Source organism: Haemorhous mexicanus, chromosome 5 (genome assembly GCF_027477595.1).
Source record: "Haemorhous mexicanus isolate bHaeMex1 chromosome 5, bHaeMex1.pri, whole genome shotgun sequence".
NCBI classification, from domain to species: Eukaryota; Metazoa; Chordata; class Aves; order Passeriformes; family Fringillidae; genus Haemorhous; species Haemorhous mexicanus.
Window position 1 is genome coordinate 8012875 of NC_082345.1, and position 27879 is coordinate 8040753.

The window sequence follows — 27879 nt, forward strand, 5'->3', positions numbered from 1 at the left end:
TCCCTGCTGCAGGGTGGGTTGGACCATGGAACAACTCTGCAGTTCCTGTACTGCTGTGTCCTTACTCTGTGTGTGGTGATCTGGACTGATTCTAAGCTGACAGCATCTCACTGAGATGCTGACATCCCCATCCAGGCCTGCCTTGTGCCTCACAGGCCTGGGGCTTTCTACAGGTGCCTGATTTAGTCTTTAAAAGTTACTCATCTGCATATTAAAGAAGTACATCCTTAGAACCTCTCAATATCTCACTACTTCAAGATTTAAAACCAACAATTCTGCCACTTCCTCACGTAATTCTTTCACCTTAGGACTTAATTGACTGCTCAGAGCAGCTGTTTAATTACATGAAATCTAACCAAACTAACCCACCACTTTAATATCAAACATCTCCTAGTTAGGAAGTTAATTTACAGAAATATTCTCTCCTTAGCAATTAGCTAAACACCTACTCTACTATGGCAGTCCACGTGTGCAGTTCTCTGGTTTAGAAACACTGAAGGAAGACAGGGAATGCAGGCAGGGGCTGGTTCACTCAGCATATTTAGTCTTGCCATGTTTATGTAAAGACAAACTTCAAACTGAAAGTGCCTAAACACAGGTTTTATTTGCAGATACAGCAAGCTCAGTAATTCAGGAATTCTACAGGCAAACAAGAGAAAGATCTTAAAAAATGTTAAAATCTTCTTTGCATGTTTTCATTTAGTTCTAAGTCATTTTAGTAAGATTTTCTGGATTTATCTTTTCCATTCTTCTTGGGAAGAACTTGCTATCTTTGAGTGATTGACAGATTTCTATCACAGATGCAAAAACCTTAGAGGCTATTGGTTTTTCTGGAAAGCTTATCTGAAGATAAAAATTACTGCTCCTCTGTCCTCACTCCCAGTTTTCCTCTGAACAGCTAAACTGCCTGAATATGGCATTTTGTACAGAGGGCCTTCATTCTGATCCACTTACAGACTCCCTGCTAACATCCAGAGGTTTCTGATCCTGGATCGCCGCCAAAAGAAAAAGAGGATCCTCACTTGTCAGCATCCTGCCCCACGCAAGCGGGCAGCAGAACATGCAGACAGTGCCTTAGGACAGCAGTTCTACCACTGGCCTCAGGAGAACCTGACTGGTCTCTTCTGGTCCTATTCTAATCTGGAAAAACGAAAATTATTGCACAAACAGGACAGAACACCTCCATGATCCTTAAGAAGTTTCTTCTGTCCTGCTGCGCTACGTGGCCACACCCACTGGAAAGCCTGGCTCGTTGGGACACAGCCTTTGTGTCCTTATGCCATTAGTTGTAGCCAAACCACCAAATTTTGGTATCTGCTTACTCACATGTCGTGGCTTTTACAGTTTCAGTTGAGCTCTGCTTTTGTATAGGTTACAGCAAGTTACTGCTCATTTCCACAAAGAATCTGATTCAACAGCTTTCTGATCCATCTGCCATTGTACAGATGAAAATTTTCGAGAACTAACGACATGGATTTAAAATATGCTTTTTCTTTTTTTGTTTATCATTTTAACTCAAAACATGTACCAGCATTAGAAGCAGTGCTTTGAAAACAAACTCAAGTAATTATTACCTACACTGAGTTGTTTATAATAATGATAGATGAGAGGATCAAGAACAGATGAATTCTGCACTGAAAAGAGTCTCTGGCTACTAAAAACCTGACAGTTTCCTTTAAAACTACTGTTCTGTTAATTTTTCTTTTAACTGTTTGCGAAGTCCTCTCTATTTTTTTAGACGATGCATTTACAATTATTTGCCCACAGCAGTCATAACATTCAATTTCCCATCCCACAATTCTGATTTTTCTGCTATGGTTATCAAAATGTCTGTGCTTGATTTAAGAGAGGAAGAGAAGATAAGGCAGTCACAACAAATGTAACATCTGCTTTGCCAGCCCTCCTCAATGCAAAAATTGGATTAACATTCCCAAGAACTGTATTAAAAAGAAAGAAGTCACCAAGTAGGAGAACACCTGCAATACGAGAAACAAGATGAGGGACACAAACTGCCACATTCCTCTAAGATATGACACATTTTCTTCCCTCCTCTCTAGACACTCGTATTCCTGTCTCTTTCTGCTGTCTTATTCCTGTCTCTTTCTGCTCACTTATTCCTGTCTCTTTATACTCTATTATGTACTCTGGGTAAATCTGGTGTTTTTCAAAGACAACAAAAACAGCAGGATTGAATTCATCATCCACACAGCTGTCATATAACCACAGCTTGTCAGCACACTTCACTGGGGGACGGACGAAGGCGGCGTTGCCTTTCACGTAGTCTCCAACCAGAACACGAGCCACGAACATGAAGTGTCCCTGCAGCGTAGCCTGACAGTAGGTGTGGGAATAGCAAGCATCTCTAGAAAAGTAACTTCCTAGAAAACGAGATGGAAACGTGGTTGTGAGGAGAATTTATACAGTGACAGCAAAATCTGAGCAAGCCCTGGGTTTTTAGGAGGTATCTGACTCAACTTTCAGGACTTGTCTTAGTCGGTTTACAGAATACCACCAAAATTTTTGCAAGAGAGGGGACTGCACTATGTCATTTCCATTCACTATTTGCTATTTTAGGAGTAATTTTTTTAAAAGCTGTACAAATAAGCACACTACAGGTCTATGTGTTGTGATGAGAGGGACAGACAAGAAAACATGAGGACTTTCCATGATCACACTGAGGACATACCTGCCCCTCTGCTCCCTGTCATACAAACTGATTTTTAAGTTCAAATTATGACCTCAGACATCAGAAAATGCCACCTACAGCAAATCCCAAATCACTAATGCTCTTAATACCTTGTAGGAAGACTTACCCCCAACCCAAAGCAAATCCTGGCCCTCTTCAGAAGGATCATAATATCAATTCTTGTCTTTTTTTTTCTCCTTCTATAGTTAAAGACTTCAGAACTTTTGACTGCTCCACTAGCAGGGGAGTCTCAGCAGACATCTCACTTTCTACATACCCTTCCCATAGTTAGTTCCATTGCTTCCACAAATTCTCCAGTCAAAGTTCTGACTGCAGATCGTTTCCATGGACGTGACGTCAGCTCCGTGGAAGAGGCGTTTTTCCGGGACTTCCTTTCCTCCATTTTCTCTTTTCATCTTCTCTTTTTGCCTGATAAAAATGAAGGGGAGGAGAATGTGAGCCATGGAAGAAAAGGGAAAAAAGTGGCTTTTTAAACAATTTAAACAACTATGTAACATCCACACAAATGTCAGCTGGATGAGAGCTCTCACCTCTCAGAAGATGAGACACACTAGCAGCATAATGAACATGTATGAGATGAGCACAGTACTGACACCACTGCTCAGCAATTCTAGATAATTCTGGCTTTACTCAGGGAATTTAGGCACTTGACACTATTGCAGTCACCACTGTGCCAACCTGTTGCTCCTCTGTAGGGCCCTTCCCACTGAAGCTCTCAGTGAAGTGGAGGCACCATTAACCTCAGAGGCTCTGTGCTCCCACAGTGGCTCAAAGCTGGAGGCAGCTTGTGCTCCATGCCACAGCCCCAGCTCCTGCCCTTGAGAGGTCAGTGCTGCTGAGGAGATGGAGCCAGGACACAAACCCAGCCTACTTTGCCCACTGCTCACCTCGCTGGTTGAGGCCAGAGTCAAACTGAGCTATGAACAGGGTCAAAAGAGAAATCACAACAAAAGGCTCAATTCATATTTCCCATCATCATTCCACAGCATCCAGACACCTCTCAGTTTTTCAGAAGCTGCTGAAGTGGACAAGACAGTAATATTCTGCAGAGAGTCATCTGCCACAAATTAATCAGAGCCAGGGGGAGGAGAGATTCCTTCCAACTTGTAAAGTAATAAATGTTATGTGCAACAGACTGAAACTTGTTCATTGAGAATGTACTGTGAGGGTGGTGAGGCCCTGACACAGGGTGCCCAGAGAAGCTGTGGCTGCCCCATCCCTCAAAGTGTTCCAGGCCAGGTTGGACAGGGCTTGGAGCAACTTGGGATAGTGGAAGATGTCCCTGCCCTGTGCAGATTGGATGAGCTTTAAGGTCTCTTCCAACCCAAATTACTCCATCATCCTCTGGACTTGGCAATGTTTAACTCTGCCTGCTTAGCTTAATTATGTCATTGGAGAAGGATAAAAAATATGCACTAATACATGTTTTGAAGTCTCTTATGTTTTGCTAGATGAAAAGGTTTTATGAATCAGTAGTTGATCACTTTCTGGGTTCCATCATTTTGCAGGTGAAAGCATTTATTTGAGCAGTATTTTTCTACTCCATTACCATTCCATACAGTCCTTGAATACTTACTCTTGTTTTAAACTAGACAACTGTTCTAAGCAACAGCTTAATCCTACATCAAACTAACTTGAACATGGTTGAACCCCAGCTCTAATCTGCTGGTATCCAGCTTGGCCTAAGTACCTAGTGTTCAGTATCACAGATGCAGATGTTGAAAAGCAGAAAGGAGCTCTGGAACTCAGAGATCATCAAGTTAAAACACAAGGATTCTTTCTCAGTGAATACTGACTTTGTTCAGCAAAAGCACTGAAATAAATCTGACTAGAACAAAAAGGCCCAAGCAGCCTTTACTCTTTTTAGCATTTCATATACTCTAATGGATAAAGATTTGTAACAGACAGAGCACGTGTGCAGCAGGCAGTTATTGCTCCATCCCCAAGACAATCACTGTTCCACATCCCTGTAGGTATCCTCATCATCCCAGTTCTACATCATGCATGTTTTTCCCTCCATGCTTCTCCCCCCATCTTCCAAGGAGCCATGCAAAGGAAACCTCCCCACAGAGCATGGCATTCTGTGGAAGGCCTCAGACACCAATCCTGAAATTCTAGTAACAAAGTACCAGTTATGTCACAGCACAGGTGGCAACTTCCTTTCTTTCCTAGAAAGCACATACAGGACAACCTGTTCTTGGAGACTGCCTCCTCATAAGGATAGGGAAACAAGTACTAACCACTGAAACACCTTCCAGAGGGATGGATTCTGAATCCTCTGTATGTTAAGGATGCTGTAATTTTTCATAGTCTGATGAAACAGCTGCTTTATTTCATTGTATTCAGAGGTTGTGTTGCTGATCACCACTGCCTATAAAATACAAACCAAAGCAAAAAAAGGCATGAGGCTGCAGTGAGTCTGGAACATGCAGAAGCCTAATTCCAGCAGATACACTTTCAAAAGGGTCCCCAAACTCTGCTTATGAAGGGTAATTAAATGCTTTAGATCATGACTATGTGAATAACCAAATACCAAGAAAATCAGTCTGTCCTGCTTTGCAAGGACACCTCACCTCTCTTCAGGAAGGATGTTGAAAGGTTTATAATCTCCAAGAGTTGACACCTGCAACTTTAAATCTCAATGGAATAGAAATTGCAAAAAGCAAATTTGACAGATTATTCCAGAGAGTATCAGTTTCATATCCGAAGCTGACTAAGAACAAAAGATCTTAGATAAAAGCATCATTTTTAACTAGACATCTGTGGGAGCTTCAGCTATTATAGATTAAACAAACAAAACATAAATACCCTCTTGGCAGTGTCTTACCTTTTCAAAGTTAGAAAGCTTCACTTAAATATGGACTTCAGAAAAAAACTCTACATTTCTAAACAAATGTGACACCGAACACCTGCTTAAACAAATACATCTCCTTTCCCAAAGGAAACAAAGTCTATTTAGCCATTATCCTTTTATTTATTTATCCATACATTTTGTGTTTAAAAATCCCTTAAGAAATGCTCATTTTTTCCAAAGAGAATTTAATGCAAAACATAATTAAACGTTATTCAATCTCTTCTGCTTGTTTATGTCATGCATGAATTTTCCATTTTTTCTCCAAAGTAACTCATGTCTTTTATCTTCTAGAATCAACATTTATCTCCATAAACTGCAGAAGTTTGATGCTGGCAGACTGATGCCACCTGGTAATACCTTCCACTTTACCACAACTCAAGCCAAGTGGGAACTCAAGATTACAAAGTGAGATCCCAACATCCCAAGATCCCAACATGCCAAAGTGTTTTGAGCAGGAAAGCTGTGGCCATCCTAAAAGGTAACAAGGAAACTAACATCTTACCCTACCAGGCAAAAACTCCCTCTTTTTAGAAGGCTGAGCTTAGCGAGAAAAAGTAGAATAAAATTTGTGTTTCACTGATACATTTAAGTATTTACTAATGAGGAGATCACCCACAGGGAAGTGTTCTAAAGGTTAAGAATAAAGCCAGCTGCACAAGAAAGAACTACTTCTTTGAATTTATTTAAAAGCCTTTAAAAAATTGAGTGAAATTTCCCATGTCTCAATACAGAGCATTTTCCAAAGCTTTACAGCACAGCACATAAAACAATCAGGATATGCAAATAGTCATTGTCTGCACAGTCTGTGGCACCACAGCCCAAGTTGCTCACCATCAACTACAGGATGAAGATCATGTCACTGTATTTCAGGACTACATCTTTTATTTAGAATCAAACAGTAGGTTGGCTTAGAAGGGATCTTAAAGCCCATCCAGTGCCACCCTGTGTCACGGGCAGGGACACCTTCCACTATCCCAAGTTGCTCCAAGCCCCATTCAGCCTGGCCTTGGACACCTCCAGGGATGGGGCAGCCACAGCTTCTCTGGGCAACCTGTGTCAGGGCCTCACCAGCCTGACAGGGAAGAATTTCTTCCTAATATCCAGTCTAAAGCTACTCTCTGTCAGTTTGAAGCCATCCCCCCTAGTCTTGTCACTCCAGCCCTTGTAAATTATCAGCTCAGCACAAGGGGGGTTCAGGGCCAGGGCATGTCCAGCTATCACCACCAGTACCCCCAAGTGCTTCTCCCAGGGCTGCTCCATCTGCTCATCCCCAGCCTGAACTGCTCCCAGGGGCTGTCCTGGCCCAGGTGCAGCACCAGTACTTGCTGAACCTCATTGGATTCCCATGGACCACTTCTTGAATTTGTCCACATCCCTCTGGATGGCCCTTGTCCTTCAAGTGTGTTACCTACAGTGTTCAGCTTGGTGTCATCTGCAAATTTATTTCTACATGAACAATTCTCACTTCAACTACAAAAGTACTTTTGCTCTGCTGCATTCTTCAGGCTCATGGTGTAATTCCTGGGGTGTTCTGTGCGGGGCCAGGTGTTGGACTCGATGATCCCAATGGGTCCCTTCCAACTCAGCCTGTTCTATGATTCTATGATCTCTTCCTGAGGAACTGAAACCTTTCTAGGTAAAACAGAGGGTCAGCCATGTTACACAAGGCCTGATCCTGTAAGAAAGGTATTTCCATTATTTAATCATATGATGGCCTCCTGACAACAAAGCTGTTTTCCTTTCCATGAAATCTTTGTGAGCTTGACCTTATTTCCCCAAAGATGCTTCTAGTGCTAATAAAGGATCACAGCATCACATTGCTGTTGAAGGCTGATATGGCATAACTACACAACTTCTTCAGCATTTTTCACCTTCAGGCCTGAAAAGGAAATCCTACTGAGTGTGAGCATTTGCTACCCTCTTATCAAGGAGCAGAGTTCCCAAGGCAGAGAAGGAATCACTGCTCTGGCAGCAATTTCCATCAGTGTATGACTGAAGAAGAGCAGTACTCTGTGACTCACACCCTGAGCTCTGCTTCACTGGGGTGTTGGAAGGAGCAGGGTTGGTACTGGTGGCAGTGACCCCACCAGAACTGACATCTGTAAAATGCTCAGACACTCTTCACATTGCATCCTGTGCCTGGTACAGTGCAGCAATCCTTGGCCTGCAATCATTGGCCAAGATTCAGCAGCACATCAGCCACACAGAGACTGACAGGAAACCACACATCCAGTGCACACTTTTCTCAGTTGTACATTAAAGAGACAATTTTAAACCCAGCAAGAAGTTTCAGGATATAATAAATTCTTTTTTTTTCCCCTTTAAAACATTTAAAAACTACCAATTCCACTTTGTGAAAACAAAGACAGGAGAAATTCACACCAACTTTCCAATGAGTGTTCCCAATTTCCATTGTGCATTTTATACACTTCTTTCTACAGAACTGTTCTCAATGACTTACAGTTTAAGACACGGCAATACTTGAAAAATAAGCAATGTTACCAAAGCACAGCTTCCCATTTTAAGACAAGATGACTTTCTGCCTATCTCACAGGTTCCTTTTTAAAATGGATCACTTCCAGCACAGCAGACTTTGCCAGGATTATTTGTCAATGTCTGAAGAGAAGGCAGTTCATCGAGTTGTAGCTGTCAGCTCTTACACTGGTCACCACAAGCATGCAGAATCCCAGCCACTCCCAATATTATCTACTGCAAAAAAATAAGCTTAGGGTCCCACAGAAAGATTTAATCTAGCCCAGGCTTTCACTTCTAGTGCCAATAGGTATCATGGGCACTGTCACTTTTCCTTTCCTGTGAAAGGCACTCACAAGTTAAAGAGATATTTTCTTAGGTGCTAACTGAGCAAGCAAACTGAGCTCCTTCTACTCACACATCCCCACAGGTACAACCAAAAGATACTATGGATCTGTGCAGTGCCTTCCAAAGCTTCCCACATTCACCCCAGTGACTCCAGAAACACCCCAACAAATGTACTCAACTGAAATTCAGACAAGTTTTCAGAGCAAGTATGGGAAGCAATTAAGTACACACAGCTCAAGAGACAGAGGTACCTGAACAAAACAGAGGTACCTGCCTTTCTGGCACTCTTTGGAAAAATTTATGCTTGTAAATTAAGATGCTGATAAGCCAAGGGAAGAGCATATTCCTTTGTTACTTCCACTGGGCTCCAAATATCACAGGCAAATCTTCAAATGGGCTGCCTGCCAGATTCCCACACACTCTCATTATTATTTCATCTTTTCTTTATAAAAGTCACGACTCAACAGGAGGGTCTCTCTAGCACTTTTGTCTGACCCTGTCCATGCAGTAAATAATCAAGTGTACTTTGCCATCAAATCTTGTTAAACCACTGTCTCCTTCACTATCAAATTTTGTTAAATGGTGATTAAATATCAACATAGCACTCCTTCTCCCTTGTAAGTGAAGTGCTTTACTCCACCCATGACACTGACACACAGCCACGCACTGGTGCTCCTCAGCCCCCAGGGTATCTGTGCCAACACAACCTGGTCAGCATCACACAAGATCCTGTGACACAGTCAACAAGGAAAATCTCTTACACTGCTCCTCAAGCAGGGTCAAAACCACTACACAAAGGGCCTGTGTAACATGAAAAAGCCTTTTCTTCTAGAGTCCTGCAGTACTTCCACAAACTGTGCTGCTCTCCCAGAAGCACTGCAGGACCTAGAAATCTAAAAAACACCCACACATTGTGGTCTTGGTAGACCAAATAAGAAGCTAGACTTGGGGCTGACAGGGGTTGGGTTTGTTTTGTGGAAGATATCACTGCCATGGTTTTTTTATTTTAAGGCTGTAGATCTTTATTTCTGCCATTTCCTGAGGCCAAGGTCTGCGCTCAGATCCATGATGTATGTTGACAGTACTGGAAGATACAGAGATTTCCTTTCCTGGATCTCCAATCCAAATTTACTCCTCCTGTCTTGAATTTGGTGAGTTTTGGGTTTGTTGTTGTTTGGAGTTTTGAGTTTTTGGTATGTAGATAAATGCCTAAAATGCAGTTGAAGTTCAAGGCAATCTGGCACCTGTTTCATGAGCCCCTGGGAGATCACCTAGATCTTTAGCACACCCACCCAAGAAATTACTCCTGTCCCTTTTTAGCATCCACACAGTTACAGCGGATTCAGTTAAGCTCTGAATATGGCCTTTCCATCAGAATTATGAGAAGAGGGGGAAAAAATTACCTTGTATCCGAAGTCAGGCAGTGCAGATCCATCCCAGTGACTAGGACAGGTCTGATTTGGAATAGAAGAATCCCTTTGGCTGCTTGCAAACAGATGGAAATGAAGTGTTAGTAATTCTAGTACTGCTCCAATTGGAGCATCCCCTTTGGCCAATTCCTGTACTTAATAATTAACAAAATAAACCACAAGAAACTAAGAAAACAGCCTCAGTCTGTAGGCTGGGCTCTGCCTGCTGCTCCTCAACCATCACAGGCCTCTTGCACTTGCTTTTTAAAGTAACAGCTATGGTTGGAGTACCTGGAGTAACGTGTACCCCAGACAGAAGTAATACACCAAGACTGCAGTTAGTGATATAGCTTCTGTTCTTCAGTCCCATGGTTAGGCTTTCTCCAGCAGCACCTGTGATCTCTGTACAACTACTGCCAGCACTGGGACCCATTTTGCCTTATGATTGCTTCTAAAATATGAAAAAACACCCTAAGGAGCACTTACCCTGTCTTTATCTTCTGCACATCTTCAGAAGACACAAATTTTGGTCGCCTGCAAACCTGTCTTCGAGTTTTAAAATGAGTATTTGTCTGAATCATTTCTTGTGGAGAAAAAAGAGAAGGGAAAAAAAGTTATGAATAAGTCTACAAGACAGGGTCATCTTGTCCTCACCAGTCATCCTTTAATGAAAACTGCATACTCACTGTCAATTCTACCTGCTGAGGAGTAGTTGCACAAAGGCTGTATAAGCTTCCTGTCTTTCCTGTAATTCTGTGATTGAACCTGTGCCTATCCTGCTTGCTCCTTCAAGCCACTCAATGCTCTTTAAACATTGCTACAGCAGCATGAAGATGCCTAACTTGAATTTTTTACCATCCACAGTGTTAACTTACTTTCCCTAAAGTTTACTATGACTTTATGTGAAGACTATGAACCTTTATATTTCTGGTCAGATGTGAGTCTGGAGAGTGTCAAGGAGTAAGGGGGGAAGGTTACTTTTGGAAGGAATTTGCTCTGGGCCACGACTACCTCATTTCCAGTAAGTGAAACTGGAAGTGGTGTCAGAAAAGGAAGTCATAACTTCTAAAAACTGGGAGACTTTGCAAGGGTCTATAAAGCAACTGCATAGTTCTAGATGAGAACCTTTAAAATTACTACCTTTAAAATTGAGTTCATACTGATGTTGGCCAGCCTGGAAAGGTACAATGGCACATGGATCTGCTTGATACAAATTCTCAATAATAGCAGAAGATGGTGAGGTCGTGCTGTTCCCTTCTTCCTTTGTGGGGAGAAGAGAAAAAAAAAAAAGAGAATGAGAAGTATCACAGTCAGGACTAAACCCTGGATAACTAGCTGGGGTAGAGGAAAAGAAGAGGCCAAGTGTAGAATGACAAGGAATCTACCCAGAACTATGGTGGCCTGAGGCTGAGTACTGAATATTTGTGACATAAATTCAAATACGTAATTAGTAACTTTAAATTCCTGTAACAAGTTGTGCTGGTTCTGGCTGGGGTAGAATTAAATTTCCTCCCAGAAGCTGGTAGTGGCTATGTTTTGGATTTGTGCTGGAACAGTGCTGATAACACAGGGATGTTTTAGTTATTATTTAGTTTAGGCATGCACAGAGCCAAGGCCTTTTCTGCTCCTCTCCCATCCCACCAGTGCTGGGACTGGGGAGCACAAGGCCTTGGGAGGATACACATGCAGGAGAGTTGACCCCAACTGGCCACAGGGACATCCCAGACCATAAGGTGTCACTCCTGTATACAAAGCTGGGGGAAGGAGGAGGGGAGAGACATTTGGAGTGAAGGTGTTTGCTTTCCCAAGAGACTGTGACCTGTGATGGAGCCCAGCTTTCCTGGGATGGCTGAGCACCTGTCTGTCCAAGGGAAGAGGGGAATGAATGCTTTGTTTTGCCTTGCTTGTGCACACTTTTTTGCTTTAGCATTTTTCACCTTCAGGCCTGAAAAGGAAATCCCACTGAGTGTGAGCATTTGCTACCCTGTTATCGGGGAGCAGAGTTCCCAAGGCAGAGAAGGAATCACTGCTCTGGCAGCAATTCCCAGTCTTTATCTCATGCCTTGAGTTTTCTCACTCCCTGCCCGGTTCCTCGGCAGGGGAGGGGGCAAGGCTGAGCTGCAGCTGGCTGTGATGGGTACACTCAACTCCTTACCAAACCAGAGTTAGTTTGGTTCAGGCTCCAAAGGAAGCAAAGGCCTAGGCCAAGAACTTTTCTAGTTCCACCCTGCTATCTAAAAACCCACAAAGGAACAGGGTGACATGGTGAGCAATGATGCATATGAACTTGGAAACAAACACTGATGATGTGATTAATGCATGAATAGCAGGTGGCTCTTCCAAGACTAATTTGCCAAGGGAAAAAAAAAAGTCGCAGGTGTAAGGAGTCTCACTCTTAGCTTTTACTTTGCTTGTGGTTTAACTATGAACCAACCACTTCATTCCACTCAGGAAAGCCTGAGTGAGTTCCTTGTAAGCTCTCCCTGCTAAAGAGCAGCTGGACAGCTGTAATCTCTCCTGGACCTGGGTGACTCCTTGAGGCTGAGTACTATGTGAGATTACTCTGAGTCTTTTAAACTGTGCTCTATCCAGCACCTTTCTCTGTGTCCTTTTCCAAGTCCCTGGATCACCTTTGTGTTCTACCATTTGTGCTGCTATACTGTAAACCATATGGGATAAACTCATCTGCCTAGGGGGAAGGTAAGATTCTATATATATTTCTTTTCCTGCATTTTTTCAGATAGATTACTTTCTCATCAGAGGACTTGGACATGCATGGAAAAAGACTGCATTTGATCAGAGAGAGCAGAGCAATCCTTGCATGTCCAAGGAAGCAGGGCATTGCTTAGAAAGGAGGCAACTTCTTCCCATGTATCTTAAGAGCAGTGTCTACATGTTAAATCTCTGTAGGAGCCATGGACAACTCCAAAAGGGAGCTCTCTTTCCTCCAGCCTGTCAGCATTTTATCACATCTGTTATGAACAGATGTAGCTTCCCTGCCTTACCCAATGCTCTAAAATTCAAGCACAAGGACTGACTTAATTAATCCTGTTGAGAAAAGGGGAAAGGATGCAGAGAGGCTCCACATATTCCTGCAGAACTGACTCAAAGCACAGGATGTGAACTCACCTGTTCTCCATATTCAATCCATTTGTCTTGGTTATTCTTCCAGTACCAAATCCACTGTGTGGTCAGCAGGAATGTGGGTTTTGTGACTGATGATGGTGTAGAGAGGCGTCGAACCAAAGAAGAAGAGCAGGTCATTGTCTGGAAATTAATGTTCTTACTTGGCATGCTGTAAGGACAAATTCAGGTTTATTACAGTTAGCAGTGCATATTTTATCTGCTCATCCACAGTTTAAGCTGGTGCCATTTTCTTTAATATAAAGTAACCAAACTTAATTAGATCAAAAATACAAGAATTTATTTCCCACAGCACATGACAGCTCTGAAAGCCATTTCCAAGCTTCAGAAGCGAACTCTGGCCTGTGAGACACCAAATGCCACCTCAATCACATGTGGCACTGCCAGCTTTACAGATAACGTCAGGCTCCAAGTACAGTGTGGCAAAAGGAACTTCTGTGATAACTAAGCATGGTTACAGTCTTTCTCAGTAGAAAAGCAGAATGTGCAAAGTGTGTGACTGAATTTGACAGCAAACACCTGCAGCCTATCAACTTTGTTCTTTTTCTGTGGTTACAAAGGATGCAATCACAGCAACCACAGCTGTGAGTTCTGCAAACTGCATTCATCACTGGAGCCACCTGGGCTCTTATTCCTGCAAGTCTTGAAAAGTTAATTCCCAGGCAGGAAGACTTTGATGGCAACCTCCTCTTGAGACTATTGCTTGTGATCTCCAGAAAATTGCCAATCAAAATCATCTGATGCCTTAAGAGGCATAGGCCAAAATTAGAATACTATTTTGTGAAGCCAAACTTGGGGTGCCCTATGAATCCAGATCGCTTTGAGTAGGACTAGAAAGGAGCTAAAAGGAAAACACAGTCTTAAAGTAGAAATAAAAAAGAAGAAAAAACAAATAGGCTGCTTACACAAAGGACATTTCATAAAATGTCTCTAGGTACATAACAGATTACTATTATTGTTATTACAGATACTAGCTGTAGTAGGAAAGAAATAGCTATAGTGAAGGACCAGCTCTGAGATGTTGTCAAAAGGCCCAACTTCATTACTGTAAATAAACTGATTAATGATCTGAAATACTAGTGCTTTAAACACTGCCTTTTTACCTTATACAGAGTTTCACATGCAAAATATAGTTTTGTTATTTTTAGAAGACAAAACTGGAGTTGGATTTTCATGCAATCATTGTTTCTTTGCTTTTTTAAAAGGAAAAATTCTTATTTTTACATCCTTCCAGCTTCTGAGAGGCTCAGTAACCAGAAGCTGAGAAGTCAGACATCTTTAGGAAGAAAACATGTTTTCCTACACAGGCTCAATCACAATCCCCCAAGCAAGGAGTCCAGCATTACTACACCTGCTGTTCTTTGGGTCACAATAGGCCTTTTCAATTTCCTCCATCATGGAAAGTTCTTTCCAGTTCAATCCATCATGTATCTCCCATTTATATGGCAAATGGTAATGAACAGATTTGCATTTATCTGTAATGAAATCAGACATAGTCAAGAATTCTGCAATCATTAACACAGAGAGCAAGACAAGAACAAACCAAAATAGAACCAGCATCTTTTATACTTTGAAGCTTTCTCTCCTGGGCTTTGGTATAAGCAATGAAGACAGAGTGCTGAAAACAGAAGGGGAGAGTGTTTCTGCAGTCTTATCAAGAAAAGCAACATATATATATATATATATATATATATATATATATATATATATACACACAGACTGCCAAATTTACTTGAAGGACACCTGTAGTGGTTTTGGTTTGCTAATCTGAGATTTTTTTGGTTAATGTACTAATTATTGTGGTGGGTTTAGTGTTGGTTAATTACTAGTGCATTTACTAGAATGTATTGATTTATTTTTTGTTGTGAGATAGGAGAAAAGTAGGCCCAAAATTATATAAAAAATAGGCTCAAAATTTTGAAAGGGTATAAATAAAAATGTATTAATAGTAACTAAAAGAAAGAGTAATAAGAATCAGAACCCAATTTTTAGGACACTTATCTTCCCTTTACAACTTTTTTTTTCCTTATTAATAATGTAGAGACAAAACCTAAAATTTTTAGTTACCTACTTCTAGAATAGTCTTTCTTTAGTTTACTTAGGGAGAGAAGTCCTTCTTTTTAATACTATGGACACTTCTCTACAAGAAAATAGTTCTCTCGTGGCTCTTAATTTCTACGAATAGCTTCTGTTTGGGGAAATTTGTAATCATGAAATCTTTCTCACGTTCTATAAGTTTTTCTCATAGTTGTGTTTATGGGCCATGTCAACTTATGGGGTATTGGTTTAAAGATGAGTTGTTTAAAAGCAAAAGTTCTTAATATCTATCTCTAGGAATACAGATCTTTTCTTTCTTTGGGGTATAAGATCTTTATCACTCATCTTTCTTTTTCTGTTCAAACTTCTTATAGGATTATAGCTACTTTAACACCTGTTCACTTTAGTATGGAGGTTTTTGCTCGATATCTACAACTTGCACACTTTTATTTCCTCATACTTTTAAGTGTTACAGGGAAAAAAGAGTCCTTCTCTATAGTTTTACAAGAGAATTTAGCCTAAAACTAAAGGCATTTCTTCATCTTTCTTATTTGGGACTTGACTCCTTCTTCATTGACTTTGGTGTTTTTATGTTGTTTCTTTATGTTTGTACTTCCGTCTTGTTCTCTGTCACTGCCGTATTTTCTGAAAAATCCCTTCACCAGGATTTCTTCTCCTGGGAAGCTGAGAAGCCTCAGAGAAAAATGAAAACAATAGTTATTTGATTTGCTTCCCCTGTGTTTTGCTGCTTTGAAATGTGGTTTGGACATTGTTCACCAACTGGTCATTGTTTGTTTGGTTTCATGTGAATTGCTTTTACGTAATGACCAATCCTGGTCCAGCTGTGTCGGGACTCGGGAGAGAGAGTGTCACAGTTTTTTTCATTAGTATCTTGTTAAGCCTTCTGTAAGTAACCTTTCTCTAGTCTTGTGTCATGTCATGTCATGTGTCATGTCATGTGTCATGTCGTGTGTCATGTCGTGTGTCATGTCGTGTGTCATGTCGTGTGTCATGTCGTGTCGTGTGTCGCGTGTCATGTGTGTCTGCCTTCTAAGAACATGGAGTCAGATTCATCATATTTCCTTCCTGCCATGGGGGACCCCAGAAAATACCACAGTTCTCTCACTCGAGGGAGGATTGAAGTTTTGGAAGAGTTAATATTTTGCCCAGGGCCTGCAGATGGTTATGTGACCCCAGGCTCCACTGTGGCTGGGTGGAAGTGGTTAGCATTTCAGCAGCTAGTACAGTGATGGCTCCTCCTCTGCCCCTGCCTGGTAGCCATGGGTGGCCTGGTGGGTGCCCTGCCCATGGGCCACCCAGCCCAGCCTGGCCAAGACAGGGGCCATGTCACCTCTTTGCCGACCGGAAGGGAAAAGAGTCTTTAACGTGTGTTTTTCACAGAGGTGTGTACAGCTTTACAGTGGTTTAACAGACTGTCAATTCCCAAAGCCAACCACACATTGGTTTCCTATCAGACATAGAGGAAACTGCTAGCAGCCTCTCCTAGAACATCACTTCTGTGATGCAAAACTAGCACATTACCAGAACCTTCCCTTTGCTGAGACACAACACTGGCAGCTGGGAGAGCAGTGCCACAGACAGGAAGGGCCTGTTATGTGTCACACGACCGTGTGTCTCAGCTGTAAAAAGTCTAGTCTACACAACACATAAACACTCTGATATATTTGGTTGTCTTTTCCTTAGTCCCTTAGAAATCACGGGTGGTTGCCAAGGCCTGAAGGGTTTTCTTCTCACTGACACTCCACATCCAAGTACGGATCAAACATCTTCCAACTTTATGGCCCAATGTAGCAAATAAAGCACAGTAACACTCCAACAGTTACTTGAATTTAGTTATCTGGTGGTCACAGTACAGCTGCCTTGAGCCTGACCTTCATAGTTTCACCCAGGTACACCATTCACATCACACAGGGTCTTTTGTCAAGACCAGGTGGTCAGAGGAGTCCTTTAGAAACTGACTGGACAAGATCAAGGAAAGAAAATGTCATGGTACCTCCTCATAAGAAAGGAAGAGCCAAACCTGGGGGCTAAATGACTCAGGACAGCTCCCAGCTACAATTATTTATATTCTTCCCTCAGGCCTCTGTTCTGGCTACTACCAAAAAGACAATGGACTAGATTTATCTTTAGCTTAGCTGGTACAACTAAGTGGATCTTTAGAGATGTTTTAACACCTCAGATCCCTTTTTAAACAACCTAATGAGGGAGAATATGGCTATTATCTGATGTACATAGGATAGATACAGGAGGAAAAAAAGGTGGCATACATTTATGAGCTGTCAATAATGACAGCACAAAGTCAACTCATAACTTGATCTTCTAGCAACAGAAAGGGTAACACTTCACACTTAAAGGGCTTTGCCACAGAAACGTACCCAAAAGCCTGGCCCCATCAAAAGGGCTCAAATAGGCTGGATTATCCAGAGGATAAAGTGTTTAAGTATACCATTTGGCTTTCTTCTGATTAAGTTTGTAATTCTGACAATGTTTATTAATGACTTGGAAAGAAAAGAAACTACTGAGGAGGCACAATTCTCACCAGTAGCCCAAGCCACTGAGCAAGAGTGCCGCTGCAGACAAGTCTTCAACAACAACATTACTTTTCATACAGCTTACCCTTGTTTTTGCAGTACTTCCAGACATAGAACAAACAGATCTCATCACAGTTATCTTTTTTGTTGTCCTTTGAAGCTTCATCAGAGGAACTGTCCTTTTTACCTACAGCAAAGAACATCACAATTCATATTTGCTTTAAGAGAAAGATCCTGCATTTGGTACTTCATCCCAGAAATAACAAGGATGTCAAATCCTTGCAAGTAGCAAAGTCAGCACTTTAAGGATCTGATTATCTTCCATACAGCCCAACAGAGAAGTCAGGGCTTTGTGACTGAACAATCAACCCTGACACTGGAAGGAGTCAGTGAGGAAGGGCAAGGCCAGTGTCAGGAAGCTCAGAACAACACAGGGTGTGACTGACCATGGTTCTTGCAAAGAAGCTGACTTTGTCTCCACACCAAGGAGACCAGAGGGTGCATAAAAGGCAATGGCAGCTGAGCAGACTGACTGGGAGTAGAAATGTTTCTCTCTGAGTCAGCCAGACCAGCATGGGGGTAGTGAACACAGAGCTCAGCCCCACACAGAGGTATTAAACCTAAACAAAAGAATTTGAAACCAGCAAAAAACCCAACCAAAGAATTCTGAAAACAGCAACTGGCTTGAGCTGGCTTCAATTTCCCCAGGGGCTGGGGACACCCAGTGAGTACACATTGAGACAGTGAGTATATTATACAGATCTACAATGGGAATCCCATTATTATTGTGATTGAACTGTGCACTATCTTTGCACAGTTCAATATATCATCATCATATATCATCATCATCATGTATCATATCATTGCTATCTTTTGTAAGTCAACATTTGTATTTTATTTCCAGTGGATTTTGCATCACTTTGCTATATCAGAAATGTCAATGTACTGGAAGTGGGTAGAATAAGATGTAATTTTTTCATAGCAACCCATATGATGCTGTTTTAGATTTTTGACCGAAACAATGCTGTTAACACACTCATGCCCCAGCTTCTGCTGAACACTGATACACATCAAGGCCTCAGTTTTTCACCCTGCCCCAGAGTGAACAGAAGTGGGGCTGCACATTAGCTTGGGTGGGGATACAAGTGGGCAAAGGACACAAATTTACCACACATTCCACACCATATAACATAAAGATCAATAACAAAAGGGAGAAGAGGGAGTTTTAGGAGGGTTTAGCTACATTTTGCTAGGAAACTGGCCAGGCATCAGCCTGTGGGAGGTGGTGAATGACTGCCTCTGTATCACTTATTTTGCTTGGTTTTCCTCTTCGACATATTATTTGGGGGATTTTTCCCTCCCCCATCTTGACCCTCAAGTTTTTTTGCCTTAATTCTTTCTTTTCCATCTGGTGAACTGGGAGAAGTGAGCAAGTGGCTATGTGATGCTCACTGAGCCACAACACCTGTGTGATATCAAATCTCTTTAGGATAAGCTCATCTCAAGTCAGGAGGGTTGGAAAAAAACCATACCTGTATCTTTATCTCCCACTCCTGCTGGCAACTGGTCTCGGCTCTGGGCAGGTACAGTGCTACTGGGACCTGCATGAGAAGATTGAATGAGCAGCACTGCTGGGCCACAAGCTCAGCTAGCTGGCAATATCCCAATCTCTGTGGAGAACTATGTCCATCACATGTGTAATTTTATAGGAAATATTACACCATCCATGTGTAGAATATCTAAAAGAACTTGTCCAGAGAGTACTGGACTCTGACAAGCTTTAAAGCCAAGGTCCTTCTGCCCAGAAGAACAAGAGATTTACAAGTTGCTGTTCACTCACTGGAAGCTATATCAAGATAACAGGTCTACTGACAAAGGCATATTCATTGCCTAGAAACAGTAGGCAAGGAAAGATGCTGCATGCACTGATACAATTCTGTCACCTTCCTAGGAAGGAAAAACCGTGCCCATGACAGTACAGAGTGCTGCACAATGCTTGGGCAGAAATTCCAACACTGCCCTGCTGTCCATCTGCTACCATGGATTTCAGCACACAGCAAGGCACACACATAAGCTGCTGTACTCAACGACCACTGGGAGCTGTCAGGCTGAGTGAAATCAAGGCCCAGTGAAAACCACTGGTCTCAAGACTGCAGAGTTGTAAACAGTCCATACCTTTATCTCCCACTCCTATTGTCAACCGGTCTCGGCTCTGGGCAGGTTCGGTGCTACTGGGACCTGCATGAGAAGATTGAATGAGCAGCACTGCTGGGCCACAAGCTCAGCTAGCTGGCAACATCCCAATCTCTGTGGAGAACTATGTCCATCACACGTGTAATTTGATATGAAACATTACACCATCCATGTGTAGAATATCTAAAAGAACTTGTCCAGAGAGTACTGGACTCTGACAAGCTTTAAAGCCAAGGTCCTTCTGCCCAGAAGAACAAGAGATTTACAAGTTGCTGTTCACTCACTGGAATCTATATCGAGATAACAGGTCTACTGACAAAGCTGTATTAATTCCCTATGGACAAAAGGCAAGGAATGATGCTGCATGCACTGATACAATTCTGTCACCTTCCTAGGAAGGAAAAACCATGTCCAGGACAGTACAGAGTGCTGCACAATGCTTGGGCAGAAATTCCAACACTGCCCTGCTGTCCATCTGCTACCATGGATTTCAGCACACAGCAAGGCACACACAGAAGCTGCTGTACTCAACGACCATTGGGAGCCGTCAGGCTGAGTGAAATCAAGGCTCAACGAACACCACTGGTCTCAAAACTGGAAGGTGAGAAACAAACCATACCTTTGTCTCCCACTCCTGCTGGCAACTGGTCTCGGCTCTGGGCAGGTACGGTGCTACTGGGACCTGCATGAGAAGATTGAATGAGCAGCACTGCTGGGCCACAAGCTCAGCTAGCTGGCAATATCCCAATCTCTGTGGAGAACTATGTCCATCACACGTGTAATTTGATATGAAACATTACACCATCCATTGTCGCAGTGAGGGAGGCTTGGTGACACCTCAATGTGAGAATCAGCAAGCTTCGTTTATTGATTAGAGCATCAGACATTTAAGCACAACATGTAATAAGCTCATGCATATTCTGTAAGCTAAGCAGTCTATTGGTTATTCTTACTTCTTCATTCTTTACAACTTACATCTCCCTTTTCTCATGCTCTGCTCTCGGCTACATCATCCTGTTATCAGACTACAGCTATACCCAAGGCCACTGCGGCATTGGAGGTGTAGGGCCTCAGATTAGCTGGGCCAGTACTTTTCCAATTCTCAGCTATCCAGAGCATGTCTACCTGACCTTTGTCATGTAACCAATTCCCAACAATTCCCCTGTTTTCTTTTTGCACAAGCAATGTTTGATTAAATGCAGTGAATATTATTTTTTATACTATTTTTTATAAGCACATGCAAAAACAAAGCAAAACTAATACTATTATCAAAGCTATAACACTTATTATAATATTAGCTTCAACAATAAAACAAAGCTATAATCTTAGGCCTAAAGTTTTGAGCTATCTATCAACACTAAAGCTTAATTCTACTTGTAAGTTTCTAGTTAACCTCTGCAACTCAGAGAGCTGGGAGTAAATAGACTGCGAATGGTTAAAAAGGTCTATATAGCACATGCTTTTAGATTCTTTACAGTTATGCAGTTTTCTTTGGTGTACTCACAGGGTTAATTTACAGCTCTTTGGTACTACTCTCACCCCCCCGCCCTGGGCTGGGGAACAGAGGCAAAACTTTTAGGAGTTACTTTTTCTAGGCCGCTGGGGCAAGCAGGGGAATTTAAGCATTTTAAACTTTAATGGGAACTTCTAAACTAGACTCGAATCGGCTTGCGAAAAACGCTGTTTTTACACAGGCCCTTGCGGCACCGCAGGGGCAGGATGGCGTCCCCCCCCCCCCGTTCTTCGTCTTCCCCCCCCCCCCCCCCCCGCCGTCTCAGCTGCCCCCGCAGGGGCAGTCTCGGGACAGTTCGAAAATTTCGGGAGGGAATCTCGGCTGATCGCAGGCGCGGGCAGCTACTGTTGGGGGCAGAGGGGTGGCTCCGAAGACGGTTCCGCTTGGTGGTCGCTATTGTCGACTCCAATCTTCTTTACCGGCACGGCAGGTGAAGGCGGGGTCGCCGCGGGAGTCGGTGGGGGCTGCAAAGCTGAAAGAAATGTATCTCTTGCCGGGTTGGTGACGGCAGCTGCGTCCTTTCCGGGTGCCGAAAGCTGCAGTGCAGGCGCAGACAGCTGCTGGTGGAGCCGACACGGGAGATGGCAGGACAGCCGCGGCCGGTGCTCTCACGGGCTCTGCTGGAGAGGCGGCCACGGGAGGGGTCGGCACGGGGAATACAGGGTCGACTCCCGCCGGCACCGCTGTGAATGCAATTGCCGGCTGCGATGCAGAAAAAAAAAGCACAAAGTGTCCGCAGCAGTTTCTGCTCCCAGCGGGGGAGCTAGATGTTACTTTTACCGCGCCACTGCTTACTAAGTTGTAAAGTTAGTCTGCCGTCCAATTAATAAAGATCTCACTGTTTGTTTGCTTGCTGTAACAGGCTCTTTAACTCTTGTTTGGTTACGTTGCGGCTTGCAGTCTATATGCAAGCAATCTTTGGAGTTCTTTTCCCAGGTCAATACTTTATAGTCTTCGCATTTCTAAAAAGCATTTAAAAAAAAAGATCAGACGCCGCTTGTCTTTTCATACCTTTCAATTTAAACGTCAGCGCTGTTGCAGCCCTTCCAAGACGTCGGCGGCGTTCATCGGCCGAGACTCTTCTCTAGGGTCGCTCGGGGCCGGAGTACCAGCTCTTTGCCTCCCGTGCTGCTTCGGGACCGACACGGATACTGCACTGGACCGTGGCCAACAGGTTCAAGCTGAGACTCCTCTGTAGGGTCGCTCGGGGCACGGAGACCACCCGCTCTTTTGCCAACCCCCCTCTCTTAGGGTCCTTGTTCAAGGCGCGGAGCACCAGCCCTTTCGCCTCCCCCCTCTTTTAGGGTCTCTGTTCGAGGCGCCATTTGTCCCAGTGCAGGAAGCTCGGGTCATCTCCATGTGAGAATCAGCAAGCTTCGTTTATTGATTAGAGCATCAGACATTTAAGCACAACATGTAATAAGCTCATGCATATTCTGTAAGCTAAGCAGTCTATTGGTTATTCTTACTTCTTCATTCTTTACAACTTACATCTCCCTTTTCTCATGCTCTGTCTCGGCTACATCATCCTGTTATCAGACTACAGCTATACCCAAGGCCACTGCGGCCTTGGAGGTGTAGGGCCTCAGATTAGCTGGGCCAGTACTTTTCCAATTCTCAGCTATCCAGAGCATGTCTACATGACCTTTGTCATGTAACCAATTCCCAACAATCCATGTGTGGAATATCTAAAAGAACTTGTCCAGAGAGTACTGGACTCTGACTAGCTTAAAAGCCAAGATCCTTCTGCCCAGAAGAACAAGAGATTTACAAGTTACTGCTCACTCAGTGGAAGCTATATCGAGATAACAGGTCTACTGACAAAGCTGTATTAATTCCCTATGGACAAAAAGGCAAGGAAAGATGCTGCATGCACTAATACAATTCTGTCACCTTCCTAGGAAGGAAAAACCGTGCCCAGGACAGTACAGAGTGCTGCACAATGCTTGGGCAGAAATTCCAACACTGCCCTGCTGCCCATCTGCTACCATGGATTTCAGCACACAGCAAGGCACACACATAAGCTGCTGTACTCAACGACCACTGGGAGCTCTCAGGCTGAGTGAAATCAAGGCCCAGTGAAAACCACTGGTCTCAAGACTGCAGAGTTGTAAACAGTCCATACCTTTATCTCCCACTCCTGCTGGCAACTGGTCTCGGCTCTGGGCAGGTACGGTGCTACTGGGACCTGCATGAGAAGATTGAATGAGCAGCCCTGCTGGGCCACAAGCTCAGCTAGCTGGCAATATCCCAATCTCTGTGGAGAACTATGTCCATCACATGTGTAATTTTATAGGAAATATTACACCATCCATGTGTAGAATATCTAAAAGAACTTGTCCAGAGAGTACTGGACTCTGACTAGCTTTAAAGCCAAGATCCTACTGCCCAGAAGAACAAGAGATTTACAAGTTGCTGTTCACTCACTGGAAGCTATATCAAGATAACAGGTCTACTGACAAAGGCATATTCATTGCCTAGAAACAGTAGGCAAGGAAAGATGCTGCATGCACTGATACAATTCTGTCACCTTCCTAGGAAGGAAAAACCGTGCCCAGGACAGTACAGAGTGCTGCACAATGCTTGGGCAGAAATTCCAACACTGCCCTGCTGCCCATCTGCTACCATGGATTTCAGCACACAGCAAGGCACACACATAAGCTGCTGTACTCAACGACCACTGGGAGCTCTCAGGCTGAGTGAAATCAAGGCCCAGTGAAAACCACTGGTCTCAAAACTGGAAGGTGAGAAACAAACCATACCTTTATCTTTATCTCCCACTCCTGCTGGCAACTGGTCTCGGCTCTGGGCAGGTACGGTGCTACTGGGACCTGCATGAGAAGATTGAATGAGCAGCACTGCTGGGCCACAAGCTCAGCTAGATGGCAACATCCTAATCTCTGTGGAGAACTATGTCCATCACACGTGTAATTTGATATGAAACATTACACCGTTCATGTGTGGAATATCTAAAAGAACTTGTCCAGAGAGTACTGGACTCTGACAAGCTTTAAAGCCAAGGTCCTTCTGCCCAGAAGAACAAGAGATTTACAAGTTACTGCTCACTCAGTGGAAGCTATATTGAGATAACAGGTCTACTGACAAAGCTGTATTAATTCCCTATGGACAAAAGGCAAGGAAAGATGCTGCATGCACTGATACAATTCTGTCACCTTCCTAGGAAGGAAAAACCATGTCCAGGACAGTACAGAGTGCTGCACAATGCTTGGGCAGAAATTCCAACACTGCCCTGCTGCCCATCTGCTACCATGGATTTCAGCACACAGCAAGGCACACACAGAAGCTGCTGTACTCAACGACCACTGGGAGCTGTCACGCTGAGTGAAATCAAGGCCCAATGAAAACCACTGGTCTCAAGACTGGAAGGTGAGAAACAAACCATACCTTTGTCTCCCACTCCTGCTGGCAACTGGTCTCGGCTCTGGGCAGGTTCGGTGCTACTGGGACCTGCATGAGAAGATTGAATGAGCAGCTCTGCTGGGCCACAAGCTCAGCTAGCTGATATCCCAATCTCTGTGCAGAATTATGTCCATCACACATGTAATTTTCCAGTAGCACTCCACTGCTGATATAAGAGAGGTGCAATTACAGTTACAAACCCCAGCTAGTCATTGTTATTGCCAGCCACTCAATTGCTGTTTTGAATGCAGTACTTCAAGCAATAAAAGTGCAGTTCTCCCTCCCACATGACTGTGCCATGACTTACTCCATTCTTGCAAGTGCATAATAGCAGAGAGGAAAAAATTGTATATATTGCAAGAAGAGAAATACAAAAGCTGATTCCACAAGGAAATAGTTGGTACTATTATCTAGGTATTTACCTCCTGAAGGTGGCCCATCCAGCATGCATTGCACTGTTTCCAAAGTTGTCTTCAGTTCTTTAATCCTTCTGACTGCTGGCTTTTTCCAATTATCATTTCTGTAGTTACGTACTGAAAGCATCAAAAGGATGGTGGGGTTCAGCTGGGAGGTAAGGCAAGGAGAGTTTCTACCTCTATCAAACTCAAAATCATGATTAAGACCACTGTTTCTTGCAACTTACCATACACCTTCTTCTGTTCCCTGTTGAATTCCACATGCTTGTAATCACATATAGCCTGGAAGTTTGAAGCTATCTTCCCATCAATGCCTACAGTTTCCAACACTCTCAATGCATGGTCATCCAAGAGGTTATGGGAATTTATGCATCGAGGAAATTTACACTTCCCCTTGAGAAAGTGTTGACAAACATGAAGCTTGTTGCAGTTGTTTTGCTGCATACAGTGAGAACCTTTTTTGTTGTATAACTGGCAGGCCTAAAAGTGGAGAGGGTACATTAAGAAATAGAAAAGCATGTTAGAATTTTTGTTTGTCCTACAGGCATGCAGCTTTAACAGCAGAAAAATTGTGATTAAAAGTAATGTGTTTACTGTGACTTCTTTAATCTAGACAGTTTTCTTGCATAGAGGAGCAGGTATTTTAGGCTGAGTCATGCATTTTCAGTTTTTAAGTTGTACATGTTTTGTTTCCAAGAAAAACCAACCGAACAAGCTTAGGAATGCCAAAAATGGATGCAAGACAGTTGCATAAAACAGACTGGTTAACAGTTCTTCTATTTTAAAATCCCCAACAGCATAATGAACTACAAAGAACAAATATCTCCATAAAAACATGTACACTGTGTCAAATGAGTTATCATTTCATGGAGCTGAAACTGAATTTGCACTTCTTATTTGTAAAACTTATCCTGTATTGAAGATTTGAGCTTATAAAATGGTAAGAAAAATGCTTTGAGATATGGATAAAGCAATGCACTTCTTTATTCCTCTATTCACTAAAAAAGAGGTACACAGAGAATCAGATGAGGGAACAAATCACAGACCAAAAACTCCTTCATATTAACCACTAAGCACCACAGTAACAGTTTTGCTCCCAGAGCAGCCTGCAATAAGTTTCTTTGAGGACACACAGCTGTGGCAGAGACCCCAGTATACACTGGGACTCTCACAGGTCCCCTCCAAATCCCTCTTCCCAGGATTCCCAACCACTGCTGAGGGATGATGGTTTGGGCATCAGTCAGTGGGTGGGGAGCAACTGTACTGGGAATTACTTGTATCTCTTGGGTTTTATTAATTTCTCTCTCTCCTCTGCATTACAGTCATTATATTTTAGTCCATTTCAATTATATTAGTATCCTTATCTCAACCCACAAGTTTTATCTCTTTTCCAATTCTCCTCCCCATCCCACCAGGGTGGGAGAGAGCAAGTGGCTGCATGGTACTTATCTGGGCTTAAACCATGACAATAGGGAATCCACTGCTTAGCTACATCAAGAAAACACACTGTCCCCTTGCACCCACCAAGAAACAAAAACAAAAACCAACAAAAAAAACAAACAAAACAAATAAACAAAACAGGAGAGCCAGAGATGTGAGGGTAAGTGTGAAAACCCCTGATGTTGTGGTGCTGTTGTGTTTTTCTTACTCTGAACCCCAGCTCAAGTCAGAGAATTAAAAAGTGTCCTCTTTCTTGAGAGCTTTCTACATGCCATGTCTTCACACACACAACCAGTCAGCATTTCTAAGCAGGAAACAGCCAAATTGGCTTTTACATCCAACCTCCAAACTCTCAGGTTTATGAATGGCCTGCACTGATCCCAATTTTCTCTTGGTTTTGCTATTTTACTGCATGACAGGAGTTAAAGTGCTCAATTACAGGTAATTATTGATGCCTGCCAGGGGTGAGGGCTGAACAGATTTCTAGGAAGCACTTAAAGATAATACCAACCAAGAACAGTTTATACTATTTTCTCACTACTGGGAACAATTAGTATTTTCCTTGCTTACCACCACGCTCCTTCAGTCTGCCAGTAAAACATACTTTAAAACACTACACAATTAAAAAAAGAAATCTGCTTTGTCAAAGTCTAGCACTTTCATAGCAGGGAACAAAGAAACAATAGAACTGTTGTGTCAACAAATCTGAGGAGATTATAACCTGCAAAAGACAAGGGCGGTACTTTGGTAATTTCTCTACCAGGAGCAGCTGTAGCCAGAACAGGGTATGACTGACTTTCAAACAGTCATACCTTGAAAACAGCACTGCCCTTATACACACATGTTGAACCAGAATGGAATGTTCAACCAAATTCACCAAAATCAATGAGTGGCATACAAACTGGGCAAAGATTCCTTTGTAGAAAGCCAGTGTACAAAAACTCCATGCACTTTGGAAGAGCCAGATTTGACACGAAACTGACTGCAGTCATTAAGTCATTTTCTCACAGGTTCTTCTCATCTCTTATACTCTCAAGCACCAAAATGTGTGCAGGTCTACATGGACTGAAAAAGGAAAGGGGCACTCACTTCCTAGTCTTCATCTCACAGAGAAGAAGCAACAAACTGGGTTTTGGTCATGCCTTTTACCCAGTAAGCATGTACAATTATTGTGATCTTTCAACTCTCTCATGCTTATCTCACCCTCTGTAAACCTCTGCTGAAGTTGCTGACATTTCTGTTTGCTTGTTTTGAGCAGCTTTATGGGCACCCTGTTGGGTAACAGAACTGGCACACTAGACAGGCTTTGCTGCCTACCTCCTGCTATCAGAGGGCAGGTCTGCTCCTGACACATCACAGATGATAGGGCCTTCT

General features: G+C 42.9%; 1 protein-coding gene across 39 annotated transcripts in view; it reads right to left on the reverse strand.

Moving 5' to 3' along the window:
* Nucleotides 1-579: 579 nt before the first annotated feature.
* The window catches only part of LOC132327057 (zinc finger CCCH-type antiviral protein 1-like), a 30064-nt gene continuing 2764 nt past the window's right edge, over nt 580-27879 (reverse strand). Inside the window, exons 3-19 of one of the 39 annotated variants that reach the window (XM_059845752.1) lie at nt 25293-25545; nt 25072-25182; nt 24635-24697; nt 23998-24060; nt 23355-23417; nt 20336-20398; nt 19699-19761; nt 19056-19124; nt 17609-17710; nt 14286-14409; nt 12920-13085; nt 10931-11051; nt 10277-10373; nt 9785-9866; nt 4948-5078; nt 2964-3115; nt 580-2378 (exon numbers count right to left, since the gene is read on the reverse strand). In XM_059845752.1, coding sequence (XP_059701735.1) covers nt 2023-2378; nt 2964-3115; nt 4948-5078; nt 9785-9866; nt 10277-10373; nt 10931-11051; nt 12920-13085; nt 14286-14409; nt 17609-17710; nt 19056-19124; nt 19699-19761; nt 20336-20398; nt 23355-23417; nt 23998-24060; nt 24635-24697; nt 25072-25182; nt 25293-25545 — 2079 coding nt within the window. In that variant the 3' untranslated portion in view covers nt 580-2022. Of the gene's footprint in view, nt 2379-2963; nt 3116-4947; nt 5079-9784; nt 9867-10276; nt 10374-10930; nt 11052-12919; nt 13086-14285; nt 14410-17608; nt 17711-19055; nt 19125-19698; nt 19762-20335; nt 20399-23354; nt 23418-23991; nt 24061-24634; nt 24698-25071; nt 25183-25292; nt 25546-27879 lie in introns of all 39 variants that reach the window. The other 38 variants (XM_059845751.1, XM_059845750.1, XM_059845761.1 and 35 more) reach the window with 38 other exon arrangements.